The sequence below is a fragment of the Gambusia affinis genome, linkage group LG01 (genome assembly GCF_019740435.1).
Source record: "Gambusia affinis linkage group LG01, SWU_Gaff_1.0, whole genome shotgun sequence".
NCBI classification, from domain to species: Eukaryota; Metazoa; Chordata; class Actinopteri; order Cyprinodontiformes; family Poeciliidae; genus Gambusia; species Gambusia affinis.
Genome location: NC_057868.1, coordinates 33,510,155 through 33,532,448, shown reverse-complemented (window position 1 = coordinate 33,532,448; position 22,294 = coordinate 33,510,155). Strand labels below are relative to the sequence as shown.

General features: G+C 38.3%; 2 protein-coding genes across 13 annotated transcripts in view; one reads left to right on the top strand and one right to left on the bottom strand.

Annotated features, from left to right (window-relative positions):
* Positions 1 to 120: 120 nt before the first annotated feature.
* Positions 121 to 9,105, bottom strand: dnajc11a (DnaJ (Hsp40) homolog, subfamily C, member 11a). The gene is made up of 16 exons (XM_044131261.1): positions 8,971 to 9,105; positions 7,718 to 7,847; positions 7,514 to 7,587; positions 6,867 to 6,968; positions 6,657 to 6,782; positions 6,449 to 6,571; positions 6,240 to 6,313; positions 5,972 to 6,161; positions 4,270 to 4,355; positions 2,206 to 2,322; positions 1,759 to 1,914; positions 1,564 to 1,633; positions 1,275 to 1,332; positions 895 to 1,037; positions 653 to 782; positions 121 to 551 (listed from the first exon to the last, which is right to left on the bottom strand). The coding sequence occupies exons 1-16, from the start codon at positions 9,040 to 9,042 to the stop codon at positions 526 to 528; spliced, it is 1,677 nt and encodes a 558-aa protein (XP_043987196.1). The 5' UTR covers positions 9,043 to 9,105; the 3' UTR covers positions 121 to 525.
* A 1,763-nt stretch (positions 9,106 to 10,868) lies between these two features.
* The window catches only part of camta1a (calmodulin binding transcription activator 1a), a 384,222-nt gene continuing 372,796 nt past the window's right edge, over positions 10,869 to 22,294 (top strand). For 11 of the 12 annotated variants that reach the window (XR_006372058.1, XR_006372059.1, XM_044131248.1 and 8 more), the window contains exons 1-2: positions 10,869 to 11,031; positions 15,538 to 15,639. Coding sequence is in view for 10 of the 12 variants with exons in the window: in XM_044131248.1 (XP_043987183.1) it covers positions 11,007 to 11,031; positions 15,538 to 15,639 (127 nt within the window). In the remaining 2 variants the exon portion in view is untranslated. The remainder of the gene's footprint in view (positions 11,032 to 15,537; positions 15,640 to 22,294) is intronic. The other variant, XM_044131220.1, reaches the window with a different exon arrangement.

Here is a 22,294-nt window from a genome sequence, read left to right as displayed (position 1 = left end):
ATTCTCAAGCTCTTACGTTGTTGACTTACAAAATCCAACTCAAATCACCCATTGTAATTGCAGTCTTTTCTCATAGAAAAATATGGAATGCCAACAAAAAAAATACAATGCAAGTTTGAGCAAAATGAGAGAGAATGATTTTAATAATATGGCAAATAAACAGAGATCCTTTCATGTCTTTGATCCAGTAGGCACTGCAGTTTTTGTTCAAGTACATAGAACTCTGTCAAAATTTGCAAGCCATTCCCAAAACCAAACTGATCCCAACGAGGGCAGAACTCTGATTTATGATGAGAGCATTTTTGTCACATTTCACAGCCCAAAACCTCATCCATGGATACTGGTTCTGATAAATCCAGTCAGTTATCTTATTCCACTCTCAATATTTAAATGAACATCAGGGCAAACAGTTAAATTCATGATCTCTGGGTAACAAAGACTGATTTCCAAGTTGCATCTAAAACATAGGTCTCTTCATCTTCTGTCCAACAGTCTAGAGGTAAGTCTTTTTTTGGTCAGAACAAGCTATGTGTCTGAATCAATCCTGTGAGCTGGAATAAAAAGAAGGAGAGAGAAATTACAATTGGAACTCACAATTTCTTCAACAACAAAACACAAATACTTTCGTGTTGTGCTATCCAGAAAAACGTACATTGCTTTGGTATCCTGAGTGGTTCTGTGTCTCCTGACAGGACTTGATGCATTACTCCACGGAACTGATACAGTACCTTCAGGCTCTTCTCTTCCCCCACACAGGGGTCATAGAAGCCAGGGAGTCCTGACTGAACAGACAACTCAAAGTAATGCACCATCGGCTGTACTAGTAAATACTAAAACATAGTAGTTGTTGAGCCTGCTTTGCTTTAGGTTCCTGCATTGAACCACAGTTCTTACCTTTGAGGCCTCAGTGAGAATGAGTTTGGAGTCTTTCACCAGACACTGAAGTGGCACGGTCACATCGATGACCTTTGCCCTCTCGTGCTTTCTGCTATTGTCCGTCACAAATTTGCCGTACCAAGCGTTGAGGATGATGAGACCTAAATAAAGAAGCAGCAATAACATTACAGTGTGGTGCTATACGATGCCACCAGAGAGCCGTTTGCAAACAAAATTAATTTATAATATTCTGACATGAAGGGTGCAAGAGCAGCAAGAATGTTTTTTTTTTGGTCCTGACTCCAGCCTTCAAAAAAAAAACCCTCTCTTTCGGGACATAAAGTGTAACTGAAAATTCAAGTCTTAGATCACTGCTCAAATATGAATGTTCTTCTTACCCATTCGAGATTCTTCTGCTTCAATAATCCTTCGGACAGACTCCTGCATGAGCAAAACCTTCAGAGGTGGAAAAAAACGAAAGCCAGAAGTCAGACATCAAGATATGCAGCCAATAAATTCCATTACTTTTTTGCATGTTATCTAACTCGATCTCATCTGCTCCTCTTACTTGTTGATAGGGAAAATATTTCTCAGCAGTCAGACACATTTATTGACATCTCTAATCTCACACCCCACCATGAAGTTGGACACAAACCACAACTACATATAAATCTATCAAATACTCACAGCAGCCTCCGCTTCCTGTTTCTTTTTTGCTATATTAGAGGCTGAGCTCTCCCTCTGCTTCTCCAACTCTCTGAATAAAACAAAATGAAGAAATAAAATGAGGCCATAAAATATGACCATCGCAATAAAGAAGAGAGTCCTCTCCAATAAGATTGCTTGCATGAAGCAGCCAAGACAAACAGGAACGTTACTTACTGTTCCTTTTGGGCCCTCACATAGGGCCGAATGACGAGCTGCTGGATGGCGAGGTAGAAAACCAGAGGTCCAACCGTGGCGTAGAACACTGCACTTGGCAGGAGTTGGTCAGTGAGGTGAATAGGGAAGAAATACGTCTGGCTGGCTCTGTTCAGCCTGAAGTTAGAACAATTATTTTATTGTTAACATCAAGGACATAGAAACATAGATAGTAAATTAAAATCAACCATTTCCATGGTAATTCTACACATCTATTGGAAAACAAAACTTGGAGAAAATCTATTACGACAGGCAGAAATAGGAAATGTCTCCATGCTTTCACTGATTGACAGTTTTGACTTTACTCTTTCAGGTGCCATGGTAACAGTACAGAGGAATAGAAGAAACCAACATTTGGAAACACAACAGGTGGGAATAAAATAAAGTGGAGCAGGGTTTTGCACTCACTTGATCTTGAGGGAGACGCCCTGTGGGACTCCCACGCTGACGGTGGCCCCCACCACACTGTGCCGACTGATCTTCCTCTCAGCGCCGTACTCCACCACCGTCCCAAAGAAACCCGATCTGTCTCATTACAACAGAGTTACCATCTCACCACATGTGGGTTGCTCAGATTTAGATTGCAGGTTATTGAGTAAAACATTTGAAACTATGTGATGATTACAACTTGTCATTCATATAACGCAAAAAGCTGCTGGCCTTCATTCTCCAAACAAAAGCTCTTGCTCTGGTTTACTGGTGCGTCTCAATAAACTACAAAATCAGTGAAAAGTTAATCTAGTTCAGTAATTTAATTCAAAAGGTGAAACTGATGCAGATTCAACACACACAAAAAGATGTATGTCAAGAATTGTTGGCAAACTGGCTCAGTACTAAATAAGGTGTCTGTTCATAGAGGGATGTATGTAATATATTATTAGTAAGTTAAGTAGAAGGATCAAATGTGGCACAAAAGCAACAAGAATAACTGCAGCCTTGAGAGGATTGAACATTACATAAATTAAAATAAGCTGACATTTCTTTAATAAATTCTCTTATTCTGATTTTATGAGAGACTGATCTGTGGGTTTTCATAACCATTGAAATTAATGGAAATAAATGATTAAAATATCTTACTAGGTGTGATAAATGAGTTTCATTTTTTTTAATTGAATTTCTAAAATAAATGTAGTTTCACACAATATTCCAATTAATAAGATGAATCTGCATGTTATATTTATAACAATAATATATTTTGCCTTCAGGGTAAAAGGATTATGGTTAAGGTCTTTTAGGGGTTTTTTCCACTTCGATTTGTACAAATGAATAACTAAAAGTTTGCATAAGCAACAAACAAATCATGAATACTGGGGAAAGATGGTATCTTTTTGGTGAGTAGGGCAAGAATAGTGAGTTTATTGCTCACCCACATGTCAATGCAATGTGTTAAGAACCCAAGCAAAAAACTAAAGGATGAAGATGGTTTTTAAATCTATACAAAAAAAAACAGTAATTAATGCTTAGTATTTGAGGACAGGCCTTTCTTAGGTTGTTTCAAATCATAAATGTGCAAAATTTTCATCATATATTCTCATGATGAAAATGAGAATATATGATATAAATTATTATTATAATTTATATGGCTGCTTTGCCACATAAATTATAATAACACAGGTAAATATGTGCATCAACAGGAACTTAATACTCCCAGTAGACCAGCGGTTTGCAGCCATATAATCCAGAAGTGGAATTTTCACACTTAGTCCAGCTAAATAAAACTCATCAAGGGCTGCAAATGTTACATGACCTGTTGAGAAAATCTGTTTATTTTATAAATATCTACAGTTGGAAAAGTGTAATTTTTAAAAAGGTACTATTCATTTGTTTGGGTTTAAAATTAAGAGAACATTTGCAAAAAGAGAATGGATAATTTTTTTTTTTTTTTTACTGGTACTGTAGGTGTACCAGTAAGTTCAGTGCAATTATGCAATAAAACATTGGAAAAACTGCACAAAACTGTATTTATATGTATTTAGAAAACACAAGTTGGCCATTTATCATTTTAAGCCAAAGTTACAAAGAGCTATTATGGAAAGTATAAAGTTAAAGGTTGCAGACCCCAGAAATAGACTAAATAGAGGAAAGAGTTTCATTAAGCGCCACCTGGTGTTGTCCTACCTAGTGAATGTTGAAAGGAAACTGTTTTTTTTTTTATTTATTTTGCTATTGTTGTACATTACTTCATTTCTGACGTAAAGTTTAGTCCCAAACAACAGCACCAAAAAGTGGATTTAGTTCAACTTGGATTACATTTTACTTTTTAAAAGTTCATCTCTGTCTGTGATAGGGTGACATTTTCTGTTGTTTGAATACTGACATCTTTTGCAGTCGTAAAATTCTGCAACATCATCTATAAAACAAAAATGACTTATCTGTTGGGACTTCCTCAAGAGGTTCTGAAAGTAATTTTCTCACCTTTCATACAAATTTACAACTGCATTACGTCACATATAGTGAGTTCTGACAACATACTTTACTGAGCCTTTAATCTTCGTCTGGTCTTCATCCTGAAACTTGTACTGGTAGCTCATCATCATAAAGGTGTGAGGAATGCCAAGCTGCAGAGACACACAAAAATCTTTTGAATGTTGGCACAACTTTAACAGGAGACTGTTGATTCTGGAGGAAATAAAGAGCTTATAATCCCTGAATAACCTGAAGAAATCAACTAAAAACAAGATGAAACTTTTTGGGAGGTATAGTCCAGAATGAGCAGGTTGCATAAATGTGTCATCCTCTTATAACAGGGGAGGTAGTTGTATTCAGAAATAACCACCACATTAAAATTCATGTTCAATAGGAGTCAGAGCACACCTGCCATGATTTAAAGTATCTCCGACGAATGCCAAATAAAGTTCAGCTGCTCCAGTAGGTTTTAATTAACATTTTCTCAAGTCGATTATTACAGCAAAACCACTGGTTCGCAGAGAATTTCCAAAGCATCAGAAAGATCTCATTGTCATCGGTCAGGAGACGGGTTTCAAAGGCGATTAACGTTTCACAAAACACAGTGAAGAAGGAGAGAAAATATTATAAAAAGGTAACATCTGCAAGAGTTGGATGGCCTCCCAAAATTAATAAAAAGACGAGACAAAAACTGGCAGCCAAGAGACCTGCAACGAAATTCAAGAAGCTGCAGGAATTTCTGGCAGGAACTTGCTGTACAGCACAAGTCACAATCTTCCATATTCTTCTTATGCAGTGGCTAATGGATAAGGTGGCAAGATGGAAACCTTTTCTAACAAAGAGAATGATCCAGGCACAGCTAAATTTAGCAAAGTCACATTTCACGTCTCCCACAAGCTTGTGAAACAAAGTGTTAGAGTCTGATGTAAGCAAGGTTGAACTTTTTGGTTCCAAAATGTTTGTTTGGTGCAAAGGCAACAATCACCACAAAGAATACAATAAAGCATGGTGGTGGCAGCATCATCCTTCTTTGAAGACATTTTTTTTTTTTTTTTTACAACTGAGCCTTAGTTAAGCCAAATGCTAGAGCACTCCATCATCTGCTCACAGCCTACTGAGCCTTTGCAGTAGGCTGTGAGATAAAACTATCATGATCTGTATGCTCAGAATGCTGGTAGGACAATCATAACCCCAGTCAGAAGACGGCACCAAACACACAGCAGATCAGAAAATAAAAATGGTCAGACCGGCAGGAGAAGACTAAAACCAACAACAAAACTTATTTCACGGAAACGATCTCTGAGAAGATTTGCTGTTTTCCCAGTGTGGACAATTTATCTGCTTAGATCTATTCTGCTTAGAAAAAAGTTTCTTTCTTTTCAGTTATTTTCTTCTTCTCTTATGAGTGGAGCGCTTCGGGCTGTCGACTGAGATCTGTAGGGGGATCTGAAAAGGGCTGGGCACAGGAGATGCCTCTCAGTCTGACAGACTGGATGAAGAGAGGGCAAATATTACAAAGTCAAGATGTGCTATGCTGATAGAGTTATATAACAACATCAAAACTGCTTCAACAAAGTTTAGTTTCAGGGTGTGTACAATTATGCAGCCACGTTATTTTAGAGTTTTAAGTTTGTTTTTTAATAAAGTTGTAATAAGTCACTATAAAAGGTGGGAAAAGCTCAGGAATGATTTATTTCCTAAAATCCAAACTGTTGCATTTCAACACACATGCATATACTCTTATAGGTAAATGAAATAGCTTGTTAACCTGGACTGCGATGGTAAAATGGCTGCTCTTTGTGTCCCTCACTACGCTGGTGTTCATGGAGGACTGGATTCCCCAGCGCCACTGCAGATAGCCCATCGTGTTCTTGTCGAGGTGGCGAGCCAGCACCGTTGTCACCCCAGGACGAACTCCCCGCGAAGAAAACTGGAGCCCACACTGAGCCGTTGCAAAGCTGAGACAAAGCAAAACAAAAGATTGTTGGAGCTGCTGTAACTCAACTTCGAACAGGATTTTACTTTGCTAAACATACCATCGAGACGTTAAGTTTCGAAATATCTTCATTCCAAGGAGAGGTCCATGAGTGTCTCCGGCGCCCAACTCTACCTGCGTAAACACAGACAACAAAAAACACTCCAGATCTTCAAACGTCAACATGTTTCCTTCAAGACAGGTAGAAAACTATTTTGTGTTTTATGTTTTCTGATAAACATAACCAGAAACAGAAAGAATGAAGCCTACCTCACCCCACCCTTTAGTTGAGGTGACTCTTCTCAAAGCCAAGTTAATAGTGCCACCTCCAGTCCCGTTGTGGGTAGACAGGGAGCCAGACAAAACCGCTGTGTCTTTTGTAGTGAGAGGAGCCTACAAAGGAACGTTGAGAGGTAAAAACAGGATCAAACACCTTCCTTACAGCCAAAGACAGACAACAAATAGGCCAGTCATGTACCTCTATAGATTGTGATATATGCATCCTGTTGATTTCTATGTGTGGCATGCCTCCCACCATATCCTCGTAGTCCTCTTCATACCGGTCAAAGAGGTCTGTGGCATCAATGCCCACACTTATCGTTCCCTGTGAAGCGATTATTGATTAGTGTTGCACACAAAGGAACATACAACAGTTAAAGAGAGGCTTTTCATCTTACTGTAAACACACCTTTGGATTGGTCCGTTGCTGAAGCCTTCTATCTTCTCGCTCCCTCTGAAGGCGTTCATACTCCTCCCGAATCTCAGCAGGACTTCTTTTCCTCTCCACCACCTGGAGGAAGAGGACAGGAACTGAGTACAAAGCGAGTGCAAGCAATAACTAAGTGCTAACTTACTTGAAGAAAAAGTGATGCAGGGTCACGTCATGCACTTTAAAGCTTCTATTCTAATAAAACCATCTTTATATTTCTTATTAATAAATATATATGTCAAAATTGACCAAAGCTGCAAAAGAGAGCTCATACTGAAAACTCGTTCGTGATTTTACTGAACGGTAGCTATCCATCTTTACAATACAAACCAACTTCTGCAGGAAATTTACTTAAAGTGAAAATAAGTTTTGTAAGGTACTTCAACGTCTATTAACTGAAGGTGAGTTAAAGGTTTGGTGCAAAGGTTTGCTCCAAGTAGAAATCTGGACAAGTATATGTGGCAAACAATGTACAAGTGGCATTTAAAATGAAATTTAATATGAAGTATTTAAAAAAAAAACAATACGAAGATATTATCATATTGTTCTCAGTAGACTTCTCTTGCCTGTAGTCTGACTATTGTTTCTAGATAAATTTTTTGCTCTTTTGGAGAGTTGTTACTTACCTCCCATCCGTCCACATCAAGCCCTCGCTTGCCATAGATATCGTAGATAGCTCGTGCCTGTGGTTCACTAAGCACTAGAACAAGATTAATAAATAATTGAAGACTTGTTAGCATTCCTAAATTAGATAAAGTATAAGTAAATCAAAACAGTCAAATTTGTTTAGGCTAAGCTGAGGAGAAAACACTACTGTAAGATTGACCTACCTTCATAAGCTTCGTGTACAAGGTTAAAAAGAGCCTCAGCCTGTCGCTTTAGCTCAGGATCACGGTGTTTGTCAGGATGATATAGCATGCACAGGCGCCGGTAAGCTGCTTTTAACTCCTCCTGGGTGGCCTAAAGCGGACCACAGAGTGTAAGAGAATAATGAGACTTTTGATCTAAGTGACATCTTAGTGACACCAATAAGTAGCGACTTTGCAACCTCAAGCTTTCAGTAGATTTTTTCCCAGATAGTATGCCCTGGCTGGTTTGTATCACATGTATGTAAATAGGAACATATTACTAATGCATAAGTCAATATTTTGATACCAATATCGTGTATTTATTTAACTTTTCAATGATAGTTTGCTTTTAAAAATAAGACTTTTGGCATAATGATGATCAAAACTGTTGTCAAGTTAGCAGTAATTCATTAGCTTTGCACATTAGATACTATTTATCTATATCAACATACTTTAATTTTTTGTTTTTGCAAAATTATTGCTTCATAAGACAAACATAATTTGCTTTGTGTGTCCTTGTACATTTAAATTCTTAGTAATGCAACAGGTTGTACTATGGAAGAAATGTCAAGACACAATTATAATAATTTACTTGAAAATGTAATGATCTGATCTAAAACCGATCTTAAGTACTGAGTCTACAGCCAACTGGTCATGCTGTCCTGCCAGAAAATAAACACACGAGGTGAGTAATTATAGTGTTATTTCTTAAAGAATCACATCTCTAACTATAAAGAACAGTGACCATATGTCAAACCGTAATCTGGATTTGTCAAAAACAGTATTCACGTGAAGCTGACCAAAGAAAGTACCATGAACGGACACTTTCTGACATCATAGATAAACTATCCACTCTGTAAGCTCATGAACTGCATGTTGGAGCTTAACAGTTTGAGTTGTAGCACTAGCCAGTTAGCACATCCATGATAACTGAAACTATCTAGTCAATTAGCCCCCAGATTATTATAGTAAGAGGAAACTCTTCTACCTTACTTCCACAAAACACGATTCACGCTGACTAAACTTTAACTCAATACCCCACAGAGAGTCTTGTTCGGCTTCTAAGTCAAGTGTCAGTGCACACTAATCAATGTCGTGGGTCACAAGCTAGCTTACCTTGTCACATACACCTCATTCAACGAGCAACTACTGGCTATCAGCTTTAGAGCAACTAAAGGGTACCCAATGTATGCATTAGTACAAAAAAATATTTGCGTCACAAGAGTACCCCGTACCTCTCTGCGAACATTTAAAAGGGAATAGTAATCATCATTGCAGATCTCATCGTCGTCCAAGGCAGACGCCATGTTTATGCCCGGTCATTTCTACTTCGTGCCGTTCCCCTCGCAGAAAAGGGTCTCTTGCGCTCTCTGTCGCCCTCAGGTGGCAGGAGCAACGAAAGAAATTAAAAAGGGAAAGGAAATTCACACATTCAAGTCAAACAACTTTTTCACACGTCAGTTCGCAATCAGGTGCGCTTGTACAGAAAACAGGACAACTCTCTACTGTTGTACCAGATGTTTTTAAAGCGATAAATAAAGAATATTTGGGGCCTTCTAATGACGTCAGTGTTCAATAAATTAATTTCTTATTTTTGTGACACTTACAACAGTGTCTGACAGGTTTCAGTCCAATAAAATCCGTGATATTGGGTGTATACACGTATTTGTATTTACCTTTTCCTTTCTTGTTAAAGTCTCTGCAATGACTTATATCTGGTCATGCAAGCAGTAAGGGAGCTGTTCTTTCAGCACCACCACCTAAAACTGAACTGCATACATCACCCTTTAATACAGAGCTCTGGCTATACACAGACAGATATTCAACTTCTTCCTCTTGGTGGTCTTGCATTATTGTAAATGTCTTGTTTCACTACATTTCATGTAGTTTCAGTCCCTCCCATATTGAGGACGCTCACTGTCTTCCGCCAGGAAACGTCAGAACTTGACCAAATGTTTCCACCACTCCATGGTTGTCCACAACTCCATCATTCTCAAGTCACCATCTGCTTCCCCAGTCTACAACACTCCCTATTCATGAACACACAATATTTTACAAACCATCTGTTCAACTCCGACTGGACTCTCCTCTAGAATCCAAGACTTCAGCAGATTCTCCATTCAGGTCCATTTCTCTTGTCAAAAGCATCCATCTTTATGTTCTACGCCTCTTAACTCCTATTTTCTTTTGTTTTACCTTTTCATTCTGTGTCCTGCTTGTCATTCTGCATGTGAAACATGAGAATATAATAATACTCTCACCAGCTTCATCCTGTCTTTTCAAGAGGTCTTTAGTTTTGTTCAGGGGTGAATAAGCACATTATGGACCTAAATATGTTCTCCTCTGGGACAGATGCAGTTTCTTTTTCTGAATTGCATAATGACTGAAAATTCCCAATTAGTTTCTTCTTGCATATAATTGTTTGAACAGACGAAAGTGGCACTTTTTAGTTATCTGTCAAATGTACTCTAGGATGAAGCAGACTAGTGGATGTCAAGAAATCATTTCCAGTGACATCCAAAGTTATGACACCATTTAACTCATATTTGGAACAAACCTATCAGAAGCTTAAAAAGCTTTGGCATCATTATCTGGGATTTCATAAATTCTGAAATGGCACAGTAATATGTTAACTTTTGAATTACACAAAAGTGATAAAACTTCTTTAAAGCAAACTCATTTATTTTAGTAGCCTGTAGAAAATAGAAGTAGGAAAAATATAGTCTAATTTAATGTCAGACTGACAAAAATGTTGAGTTTCGATATTCGTTATTGTTTTATATTGACTGTAGTTTGTTCACATGATTAAGAAACGTGAATATTTTTCTAGTGAAGGGATCCTATCCTGTTACTTATGAGACTAAAGAGTTTGGTGTCACTTTGGACTGACAACCTACAACCTCAAAATAAAACATTCAAACTAGTTTTGACTCAATAGAATATTCAAAAAGCATCGGATATACTTTTAGTTATTTTTTCTTTTACCCATAGTTTTATTAAAAGCATCTTAATTCAGAAATGCCTTCAAAATACAATCAATAAAGGGGTGGGGGGAGGAAATCCCAGCTTGAGGTGCCAAGGTGAGGAGAGATGTTGTTTTTCATCTCGGAGCCCCTCCGTCACTCACCGCCTTGCAGCCAATAGTAAGTTCGCCTTGGTCGGACCGACTAGCCGCGTGCCGCTCCGGTCCCTCCTCGTGCTGTCCTCGCCGTGCACGCGCGTGGTACCCACGGTCGTGAGGAAGGAGGAGGATGTTGCGCGTGAAGGGGAAATGGCTGCCGAAAACAAGCCGGAAGGTAAGAAGAAATATAATGGGATTAAATTTAACAGTGTGACCGCGGTGTGGTGTGGGGGTATTTTTTTACGGAGCGGCCGCAACTCCGTGCGGGGATGTCACGAGCGTGAGGACGAGTGGAGAGAAAATTTTTCGGCGGAGAACGGCGCCGCTGTTTTCCTCCGAACACACAGAGGCAGCTGAAACGTGGAGACATCACTAGCCAGCTAATATTAGCTCTCATTGGAGCCAGCCGCTGTGTTTCCAGCATAGCCCACATTATTAAAAAAAGAAAAGAAAAAAACACGCCATGAGGACAAATTGTCAGCGTGGTTAAAAGTACCGCGTGTACCGTTTATTGTGCTACGGATTCTTGTCAAAACGACGTGCAGTGCAAGTTGTTCCCAACAAGGCTAAGTTAAAGACAACATGTCATCGGGATCGACCAACTTCTTCTCTTATTTCAGAGCTCCGTTCTGTTAGTTTATCCTTTTTTCTAACCGCTTGTTTTGGCTCCCTGAAATAATAATTAAGACACGCCTGTTTTAAAATATGTAAGTTGGAGAGGGTCGTTCAGTTCTTCCTTGAAGCGCGAGCGTTTTTCCTTGGCATTCAGCGAACTGTGATCTATTTTTAAATAATGTTTTTCCAATACTTTTTTTTGCCCTACATTCGGTCTGAAACAAGAGTATGAAACCATTGTGTTGCCTTGAGATGCCCTGTCGCGCTTGAAATGCCATCACACCAGAAGATGAAGAGGGAGGATGGAGAGTAGGATTTCCTGCAGCCTGCCCATTACATTACTTTACACATAGGGCAGAATGATGACTTTCCTCCCCCTTCTCAGCTGATTTCACACGCTTCGCTCACTGAGAACCAGATGCACCAGGCTTAATTATTTCCTTTTTAGTGGAATATTTTATTACAACTCATATGCATGAGAGATCTATGCCCATTCAGAAAGGCCCATGGATTTTTTGGGTGAGTAATTAAATCACGCCTGCATGAAAATAAAGGGAACGATAGACTAAAACGCAGCTTTCGTTCGTACTTGTACTTTGGCTAGGTTGATTTATCTAATTGCTCTTGTTATCGCAACAAATTTCAATATATTAAAATGCATTTTCGTATTTACGTGACAGTATTGTCGTGTTGAATAGCTGTTTATGTCCTTTTGGCATGCAAATCTCGGTCATTAGTAACTTTTTTTTGTGAGTACAATAATGTTCCTGAAACACCATGTTCTTTTTGGATACGATAAAACTCTATTTTTATGTTTATTTATGTTAATAGCCTCAGGGTGCAGCAAAAAGAGTTTCTAGACTTTAAAACTAGCTGCATAATTTAAGATGTTGCACGTTAGGTTCAGCTGCTTCCAATCAGTTCTTAATGTTTTATTGTGTTTGACTATTTTAAAAACACAAGTCTGTCAGACTTAGCGTCAGCAACTTCGAAAATAAATTCTTTTCATGTATAATTACCAGTGTTTTAAATTGTTTTTTGTTCTGATAAAAGGTAGAGATTAAACGCTGTGGTTTTAGTTGGTTTGGATGTCAGTGTGCCAACCACCAAAAGGAGTCCCACCAGGGGGTGCTATTGAGCTAAGGAGCCTCTCATATCTTTGGACTCTGTCTGGGGCTTGGACAAAAAAAATGAAGACATCTGTTTTGTGATAGTAATGACTTGACTATGTTGTAGAGTCTTAAATCTTTTCCTAACATTAAATGAACTAAACATGCAGGTTGTATCTGAGAGTCATAGTGTAGCCTCTCCAACGCAAGGAGCTTTCCACTGAAAACTGAGGCTTGAAAGTCCCATTGCTGAGCCGGTCAAGTTATTTTCAGTGCTCCTGAGAGGCCGGTCAGTGGAAAAAGGAGGAGGAGGGTGGAGAGCATAGGGAAAGAGGGAGATTACTTCACACCTTTATGTAAATGCCATGTCGTCTCATGCAGACTTGATCTTCACAGCTTTTATATAGAGCTGTCAGAAGTCTTTGCTCCCACTTTTTCTTCGTTTTGTGCTCTTCGTTAATGCAGGACACGAGTTTTACCGCAGTTTTTGTGTACTGAGGACCTGTGCATTTTTTCTCAGCTATGAAATCAGGATTTCCCCCCCTATTTCAACCTTTTGTCCTTGTGGCTTGTGGGCAGTGCTAATGGCTCACACTTGTTTGGCAGGTCTCACAAAAGGTCCATAACAAGTGAGAGGCCATGACCTGGACTTACTCTGTGGTGTAATGTTTACATCCTGGTGTATTTCTCTCAAGTCTCAAGGCCCTCAGGGGTATTTTTACTCCCCTTCACACACCTAAAAATCTCAGTGTGTGCATTACTTTAAGCACAAGGCTAGGAGGGCACTGAAAGGACAGGCTTGATATGCCTCACAATGACACTGCTCTAGAGAAAACTACAGCCTGCAGTCTTAAAAAATCTGCCGGGTCACCGCCTTATACAAATATTTCAGTAGAAGAGTCATATGTGAAGCAAGGGGATTTGTAAAGGCAAGCCTCGAGATTTTATTTAATCGCTAAAGTTGAATCTTCAAACAGTCTGATTTAAAACAATTTTTAGACCAAAATTTGTAAGCTCATATTCATACAAATTAAGAAAAATGCAAATACATTGATGGAGGAATTGAAAAACAGTCAACAAAGGTGGGTGATTTAAAACCTTATTTTTAAGCAGTGCAGTTTAATGCGCTCCTTGATGTTATCAGAATGCAACGTGAAGCGCCAGCAAAACATCAAGCAAGCACACAGTGAGCCCTCAACTTCCAAAAAATGCTTGTGCAGCAATGATACAAACGTTTCTATGCTGTTTTGTAAAAAGTTGCATGAATTTTTGAACCTTGTGTTGTAGGAAAGACTGTTTCTTCCCTTGGCCTTGTGTTGAATCAGTGAATCAGGTGCTGGATTTTCTGCTCTGCCTTTTAATTGGATCAGTGAGGTATGGATGGACGTTAGTCGGGCAGTGTCTGTGGTTGCTGAGACGTATCGCTCCTGATTCCTGCACGTAACAGACCTTTACCTACTGCTTTGCACGGTCTCAACTGATTGATTGTATTGAATCATTCAGTTTACCACTTAAACAATAAGAAATGTTACTGACTGTATCAAAGAGGGTCACAGCTACATTGACCCTCACTACTTATTTATTTCCTTGTAGGATATAAAACATTTCTGAGGGCAGCAAAAACGTGATTTGTGTGTTTAATACAGTTCTCTGGAAATTGTTTGCCTCCATGATAAAGACGTGTTAAAAATTTAACAATAATGTTTTATTTTATTGCATTAGTATAATAGTATAATAAAAACATTTAAAAATCCAACCTTTAATTTGACTGAATTGATGTACTGGAGGTAAGACTGAAATTTTGAGAAATTATTGTTTTTAACAAAATGTGATGCTGCAATTATTGGGAATAGCACCGCACATAATCTGATGTAACCTTTGAAGAAATAAGAATTTACAATCAGAGAGATATTTTCAATTACTATTAACTTTTTTATATATATATTTTTATGAGTCCTTTTTATACAATTTAGGTCTCTGTACTGTGTTAGGTTTGTCTCAGGTGAACTATTTCTGAGTTGATTTGAGTATTATTCTTTTCAAAATCACCAAAGATAACCAGTTTTCAGCTGTGATAAAATATGACATGGCTTTTGATAAAGTTCACAATATAAAACCTTTAAAAACGTTCCCATGGTGTTGAGAAATGAAAAAGGCCCACAGCATCACAGATCGTCTACCATACTTAACATGTGGGAAACAACGAGGAGTTTTCCCACATAATGTTTTTCTGTTTTAACCACCTGCAGCATCTTCTGAGGATAAATTTAATTATAACCTAGTCTGACTGATGCAGAGGGTTTCAGTGAAATTCCCAGTAGATTGTAGGAATCTCAAATGTTTACATTTGTTATGGTAAAGCATAAGACTTTTTCCTCAAGCAATCAGTTTTTCAACCAACTGATTTGCATATAGAAAGAGTATTATGGTTTTTGTGGGGACTTGGTGACCATATGATGTCACTCGATGCTGCAGTTCTTCTTACAGTGAGATCTGGAGATTAAAAAGAAATGACCTTCCAGAACTATTCTTATTAATTACTAATTCAAAATCCCTAGAAACTCAGATTATTGTTTAAATTAGTAAAAGATACATTGTGAAAAAATGCTATAGTTACATTTATTTAATTTGTGATATTGCTGGTTTAGTTAAAAAATACAAAATAACAATTTATAACAGATAGGATTTTTCTCAAATTGAATAAATGTGCTCAAATTTGAATTTTTCAGAAACTTTTTGGAGTATTATTATACAGCTGCAATAAAGTATGCCTTTCTTTTAAGTCATTTTCCAACTTATTATTTAAGATGCAAACACACGCACTTTGTCTGTATGTATTTAAATATTCTGTGTTGTTTCTGTGTATTTTTTGCATGGGGTTTGTGCTTAGTTGTCACAGGCTGGAAGAATGCTACTTTTCCTCGATTTTTCTCTACTTTTCTCTTTGCCTCCTAAAGGACTGAAGAAAGTTCGTAATCCGGATCGAATGTACAGATCAGCAGTGTGTTATGCTGGCCATGGTCCACCTAAGAGTATCAGTGATGACACAGAGACGAACAGTAAGAGTCAGTTATTAATACTGCATTCCCCCTGCAAGTCGCCACTAGCTGGCCAATCTATTATTCATTCATCAATTCATTTATTTACTTCTTGATTTTCATCCGTCCTCATGCCCCGTCCCTTGTTTCCTTCTCCTCCAACACAACACCTCCTGCGGCTGCTCTGTTGATTGAAGTGTCTGCTTTACAGGATCATGCTGTCAATAGCTGAAGTGTTGTCGTTAACTAAGAGTGATTGTTTCAGGTTGAGGCCACGGGATCAGGACCTGAGCAGACCCTCAGAGAGAAAGCTTGAGCCCTGAGCCATCAATTATGACTCTGTCTTTGCCTTTTGTCTGCTTTTCTCAAAGCTTCCTTTGATGACGAGGAAGCAACAGAGCAAATTAAAAATGTTGGCAGGTTAAACAGCATAGAACTAAAATATTCATGCATTTCTTAAACGTTAATATTCTGTGATATTCAAATTGAATAATTATTTGTCTTCCTGTCATTACATTTTGTGCTGTGTGAAAACTGCAGACCGGGAGTAAAGAACAAAGATAAGAGAGAGAGAGAGAGAAAAAAAGAAGCATCACAGAGGATTTTTATGACTTGTAAAAACCAGCTTCTGAGGGAACTGCCTGACTGCACTCACAGTTCAGCACACAGTTGCTTTATTTCGTCACAACCAAAACACATCAGTCAGAAATATAGGCCAAAGTCTTGACTTTATTTTGGATGACTTTCTTTTCGTTCCTTTTTAGAAAATATGTCTGATCTTTTTTAGCCTTCTGTCTGTTTCCCACATTGAAACTGTCCCCCTCTGTGAAGCCGATTGTTTCTCAGCAGAAAGGAGTCCCTTTTACTCTTAATGAATACACCATCCCCTTCACTGCTGGAAGACCGTGTTGATCCAGACTAGAGACTGCGTAATTAAGTGTGCTCATGTATTGTCATTTCTAAATAGAGAGCATGAAATCACCCCAACCCCTTGTTAGGCTCTGTGCTTCACCAGTGATAACTGCCACTGGGAGAGCTCCACAGCACCACATTGTTTTGCTCTCTTTAACCGAGAACGTCTTAGAGATTTAATGGCAGGGGAGCGCTTGTGCAGATCTATGAAACAGGGCTGTAGACTGTAACAGATACATTGCTGATATACTTTTGTGTTACCCCCTCATGTGTGACAGCTCTGACTGACAATATGTTTTGCCAGTCTTTCTATTTTCTCTCATGTTATTGCGTGATATTACACTATCCTGTCCCCCATGTCACACACTCTGTTTAATGTGTTCAGCCTGGAGGTTTTTCTCTGCCTACCAAGGAGGGGGGGGACAGTCAGAATGCAGGCAGGCAAACCATTGATCTGAGTAATCGTCTGAGTAATTGTGGGAGTAGTTATGATACAGAAAGAAGGCGCTCTTTTGTGCGCGCATTTGTAAGCAAGAGGGGGAAGAGTGAAAAAAGAACAAGAGGAAGAGAGAAAGAGAGGTGGAGAAAAAGAGACCTCACCTCTGCTCTCCTTGAGATGGGATTTTTATGGATGGGTGAGCTCACTGAGGGCTGAGAACACATAAAGAGTCATTTTCAGTTTGTTGCAGGGAGTTAACCATGTGTGCATGTTTGTTGAACTTCTAGTAATAGGCCTAGGTTTTTTTAAATTTTTTTTTTAGTTCATTATTTATTTTTAGCAGTTTGACTGTTTTGACAGTCTTTCCTTATTATACTACATAAATCTACAGTGTACCCCGTGTTCCCACTGGTGAAGCATTAAAAGTGCAGCTGTAAACAACAGCCAAAAAAAGAAAAGCTGCAATACTACTGCACATGTTGCTTCTTGTCTAGTTGCAGAACAAATAAGAGATGATGTCCATTGAGATTCTCAGAAATTTCTATATTGCATGTATTCAGTAGTGGAAAAAAAAAAAAAAAACTTCCCTCACATCTTTTCCAACAGCTGTTGTGTACATTGCAGGTCAAACACTCATCCTAGATGCTATCTCCAGAGGCCATGAACTACTTTCTTTGTTTTGGTTTGCTTTGTAACATCACAGCATGAAGGTTTACTTGTCAGAGACTTTTTCTCTTTTACACTGGTGGGTGGTGAGTAATTTCACTGCATGTAAGGGTATTATCAAACAGGCCATGGGTCAAATGATAAACATAATTGGTTTCCCAGTCCTACACTAATGCATTGCTATTTTAAATCCAAGTCTGCTCACTCTTCTCCATGTTCCTATCAGCAGCCATCAGGACCTTGGACAGTTCAGTAAAGGAGTTCGGACATAGCTTCAATTCTTCTGTGTAGTTTTAAAGCCTTCACACAAAAGAAAGTCACGAGAAGTAAACAGGCAAATGTTTTTAGAGTTATTTTGTAATTCTCAATTCAATTGGAAAAAAGTAAGTTAACAGGAATGATGAAGGTCAAGCTGAGGTCTGAGGAAAACAGAACATTCTGAGAAAACTCCTTGATGGATTGCTAGAGAAGCAAACTGTAGCTCGCATTAAACTGCAAAAAGCCTTCAAGAAAAATAAGCAGAACTTGACATTGCAGTGAACTTTTCACTGAGTAGATGCGCCTGTTAACGCCTCACATGCGGAGAGAAAAACTTGCTCAGTCTCACAATTTTAGCAATACTTTTAAAGAGAAGGATTTTGTGCAAAATAGAATTGTGCCTAAAATTTAAGCAAAAAATGTAAACTATAAATTAAGTGACCCCTTTGTGAAACTATAGGCAAACAGTTTAATTATACATATTTGGAGAGAGGACACTTTTATGTTTGACATATTTAGTAAACCAACAACTCAACAAAAATTGTATTTCTGTCAAAAGTGTGTAGAAGAGAGGAAGAGGGCTTCTGCAACTGAAAAACTCCTAAAACAAATATCAAAGTCCAAAATGGAGCTCCTCAAGAAGCAGAAGCTGAGGGTTTGGCCTTGGCCCTCACAATACCCTGACCTAAACATAATTGAAAATCAATGAGCAGACTTCAAAAGAGCAGTGCAAGCAAGATGGCACCACAGTGCCACAGGACTGCATTCTGGACTTCAGTGGTGTTAGACCTAAATGAATTTCTCAGCACTTCTTACTGGTCAGTGATGAGAATCGAATGTTTATAAACAAGTAAGCCGCAGTTAGCTGTGTAAACTCAATTATCTGAGGTAACTGTGATCATGCTGGCCGAGTGCTCATATTCCTCTTTATCGGCTCCTTTAAACATGCAGGGGTAAACTGACAGAAAATCAAATTGTACATTTTTTCTATTCTATTCAAATGATTGATGGATATTTATCCTCTGCTTATAGTCTTTTTGCAACACCTTAAGTTGCCGGTAAAAAAACAAAAACCTATATTTCTTTATTTCTGCTTTTTGTCTGTAAATACAGCACCTTGTGAAGGTATTTTTCTCTTTAACTTTACCACATTCATCATATTGCAACAAAAAACTTGTTTAATTGAGATTTTGCAGGATTAACCAAAATAAGGTAGAACATGAAACAGAAGAAAAGTACAACACAATTTTCATATGTATTTACAAATAAATATTAGCTAAAAAGGAAATGTTGTTTTGTATTTAGCTGCAGCTACCGTCCCATAAAATCTGACCCGTTTCCCTGTAGGCTTGGTTTGTTCAGTGGAATGTGTGCCATTAATTTATCCTCTATATGTAAAGTTTTATAAGTAGGCCAGAAATTTCAACACACATCTAGATTTATGGTAGAAGTACATTACTCATTGATTTAACAATTAGGTGGCATCTGAAGATAATTTGTTACCCTGGAGCCCGAATACAAAATCACTGATTTTCATCTGTGAAAAAAAAAAGAAGTAATTATTTGTTTCTTTCATTAATATCTGTTGATTTGTCACATACATTCACAATAGAAATGTATTTTTTTTTGTATTTGTATTGTTACAAAAGGGACATCCATATCATTTTAAGACTGTTGCTGTTATGTGAAATTCCAAAATTACAGATTATTGCTGTATCCAAAGTTTCTATGTCTGCAACAAAACTGTGTAACTTAGCTCTGATGTGATTCAGGTTGAAGTGGTTACAGTGCTCTTCATGTCTACAAGCCGTATTAGCCTTTGTGGAAAGTGTTAGCATTCAAACAGTTGCTTTAGATATGCACCGCCACTGGCGATTTGTTGAGTGATCTATAGCCAAAACATTAGCTTGCAATTTCTCCACAATGCAGGCACAGATTAAAAAGAAAAACTGTCACTCCCAGAGCGCTCCCAGACAGAGACAGAAGAGAGAGGGTTTTGCGTTCAGGGTTTAGATATTGATTAAAGATTTGTTTTTGTCAGCCTTTCCAGTCTCATGACCCTCGCTCTCATCTCTAGGGTGGGGCTGGAGCAAGCGAGCATGACAAATACCCTTAAATTCAGCCCAAGTGTTTGCTTAGCAGCCAGGATCAGTGATAATCCAAACATCAGCAGAGAAAAATATATCTTTATCGCCAGGGTGATGTAAATTATGGAGCAGCATGTGCAGGCGACTGCTATTTGGCACAAACACAGCCTGTGATTGTAACATAAAAGCTGCAAACCTTTGTACTGAAAGGAGTTTCCGTCTCTGTTTAGATTTTTGTATGTGAGCAAAACTCACTTGCTCATCAGGACCTGGAATGTAATTGGCTGCAGTGTGCCAGCTCAGCTCAGCACAGCACATCCTCTCATGTAACAAACCTTTGTAGCAGCCTGTCTTGCACTTTAGTGTTACTACCAAATTGTATTTTTCTATGTATTTTTTCCCCAGCTACCAGCTACAGGCAGTTATTAAGCCTGCTGTTTAATCTCAGTTTCTTATTAAACCTTAAAGGGAGACTCGTATGCAAAACGCAGAGAAGCAGAGTTATTTTAGTGTGCCATTAGCTTATGGTTATGCATGTATTTGTTCTTTAAGCACTAATCAAATCATACAATTTGATTTGGGAACTCTACTCTATATTAAGTATAGTCCAAATGTGGCTTCTAAGGTATTCTCCCCGGGGTTGTTTTTGGCTGATGCACAAATCGCAGTAGTTTTCATTCCACAGTGGGCAGATCTTTAATTAATAAGCAATTCTTTGTTGGAAGTTCCTTCTTCACAAGTGGAAATGCCCAGTGGAAGAAATCGAAGCTCAGATATTATTAGTGTGAATAAATAGATGTAAAAGAATAAAAAAAAAAAAACTTTGAGAGTGCATTGCTGTGGAAAGAAAGCCCTCCTCTACGCTGAGTTTCTGCTTGCGAGCTTTGAGAGCTTTGATAGAACTGTGCTCGTGTAAAAAAAAACAACAAAAAAACTCCTTCTTTTGAAGTTAGACAAGGACTCCTGGATTAGAGAACGCCAACAGTGTTGATCTGAAGTGCCACATCTAAAACACGTGGCGTACTTAACAACAAAAAGACACAATTGCATTTAAAACGGTGCCAGAGCAGCTTGGGATACTCTGCTGTATCAGAGGCAGATACAGTGAACACCGACGTTTACATTTGATTAGATAGCATGCATTGTTAAAATGTAGATGTCACGACTAATTAGATATATGTTAAATATTTGGTTGCAGACTGTGCTGTTGTGATCGTGTAATTCATGATCCTTAGACGACAACAGATACTTGGCATGGTCTCTGGTGATGCTCTGCCAGGCCTGTGCTGCAGCCACGCTCATATCTTTCTTGTTTTGAAGGCTTTTTGCACTCAGTCTGGTCGAGAGCAAGCGAAACACATGCTCAGTTGGATTGAGGTCAGCTGACTGACTTCGCTATTCTGGAGCAATGCACAGTATCAAAATACTGAAAGTCAGCATTTTGAATCCACAGTTTGTTTTTCATACCAAATGCAGTTTACTGCCTGTATATGGAGGCAATCGTAAAAGCGTGTTTTGACAGTATATGGGAGAGGAGTCTAAAGGAATTTCCGTTATACTTTATATGCTGTAAAAGTAACACCTGGAAATAGTTTGATGTGAAGAGAGCACCTTTATGGCACAGATGGAGAGTTTTGACACTGTAATCAACATGCACATCAGTAATCTATTATTTCCCAAAGCTGAATAGTGAAAAGTAGTCTTGTGAAGTAAAATGGTCACTAATGTTAAGTTTATTTTGTTCATTAGTGATTAAAGGGTGAAATAAATTACTGAAAATGTTCTATTTTACAAAAATATAATCTTGAGAAAGCTAGATTTGTCAGAAGGGACAATGAGGAAAATATATTTCGGTATTTCTTTTCTGTTTAGTTATAATCCCCTGAAAATTTTGCAACATCCAATGTAGAAGAGAAGAAGCATTAAATGTGGTTTTTGCTTGAGACTCGGAGATTTATAACAGTAATATATTTAAAAACCAGCCACAATAACATGATGGTGCTACAGTATGTAGTTTAGGTGTCTCTTTCATTATTATTCAACCAGTTGCCTTCAGAGGTCAACTAATTAATGGAGTTCACCTGTGTGTATTTATTTCTAAGTAAATCCAGCTGTTCAGTGGAGGCCTCATAGTTACATTATCAAGCAATCAGCATCATAAAAACCAGTAAGCACAACTGACAGATCAGAGATAAAGTTGTAGAGAAGTTTAGGTCATGGTTAGGTTATAAAAACATTATGCCAATCTCTGAACCCCTCACAGAGCACTGTTCATCATCGTGACAAGGGGACGGTTTTCTTCAGGAAAGTCCAG

Excerpts from the sequence above, each read along its gene's own strand:
- dnajc11a (XM_044131261.1), bottom strand. The coding sequence starts at position 9,042 with ATGGCGTCTGCCTTGGACGACGATGAGATCTGCAATGATGATTACTAT. Across the intron at positions 6,969-7,513 it reads TTGATGTGGACGGATGGGAG|GTGGTGGAGAGGAAAAGAAG; the intron begins GTAAGTAACAAC and ends CTCTTCCTCCAG. Across the intron at positions 1,634-1,758 it reads GTGAGGGCCCAAAAGGAACA|AGAGTTGGAGAAGCAGAGGG; the intron begins GTAAGTAACGTT and ends TGTTTTATTCAG.